Consider the following 761-nt stretch of genomic DNA (forward strand, 5'->3'; position numbering starts at 1 on the left):
ACCCGTGGGGCCTCGAGGAGAGACAGGACCGATTGGAAGTCAAGGAGATCCAGGACCGAAAGGTAGGCCTGGAGTACAAGGACCGATGGGGCCACCTGGTAAACAGGGAGAGCAAGGTGCAGTAGGACCAGAAGGAAACCAAGGGATAGGAGCAATAGACAATGGAATTTGTCGCAATTCTTCTCAGTGATACCTGTTCTCTTATTCTGGTTGTTTTGTCTTTTCCATTATGTCACAAAATTCATAGACTTGAAATCATACGCGATGCCTTAGCAGAATATGTTTGAAATTTGGAATTTGAAATTTGAATTTTACGAATCAAATCTTTTGTTATATATTCAAATCGCAAATTATCACTTTGGATGAAATCTCATGAGTCATTCTTCTGAATTGTTTTTGGAACTGAATGAAAATTTTTGAAACAGTTCAAACACATCTTTTAATGTCTGTAACGTTTGGTATCCCGAATGATTTCAGGTTACGAATTTATGCAAGCGAAGACATTTTGCAGTAATTACTGTGTAAAGTGTTTTGTTTTACTTTTCTCTTTTGATGACGAGAAGTTATACTAGCAAATGTATAAAGTGATCCGGATCTGATCCAAGATCGGATACAGTTCGCATAAACCATTGTTGTCATAATTTTAGAAATGTTAAGTATGAGGCCGATGATGAAATATTTTTAAAATAGTGGAATATGTGACAGTGTAAAAATTTGATGGCTTAATGACATTTTTTGCTTCCGGAATGTTATTGCGGAAA

At 36.8% G+C, this 761-nt stretch overlaps 1 protein-coding gene across 1 annotated transcript in view; it reads left to right on the forward strand.

Annotated features, from left to right (window-relative positions):
* Nucleotides 1-190, forward strand: part of LOAG_18984 (collagen alpha-1(XI) chain) — a gene marked incomplete at both ends in the record, with an annotated part of 333 nt that extends 143 nt beyond the window's left edge. Inside the window, one exon of the mRNA XM_020451643.1 lies at nucleotides 18-190. Coding sequence (XP_020304557.1) covers nucleotides 18-190 — 173 coding nt within the window. The remainder of the gene's footprint in view (nucleotides 1-17) is intronic.
* Nucleotides 191-761: the final 571 nt, after the last annotated feature.

The sequence above is a fragment of the Loa loa genome (assembly GCF_000183805.2).
Source record: "Loa loa unplaced genomic scaffold supercont3.811, whole genome shotgun sequence".
NCBI lineage: Eukaryota > Metazoa > Nematoda > Chromadorea > Rhabditida > Onchocercidae > Loa > Loa loa.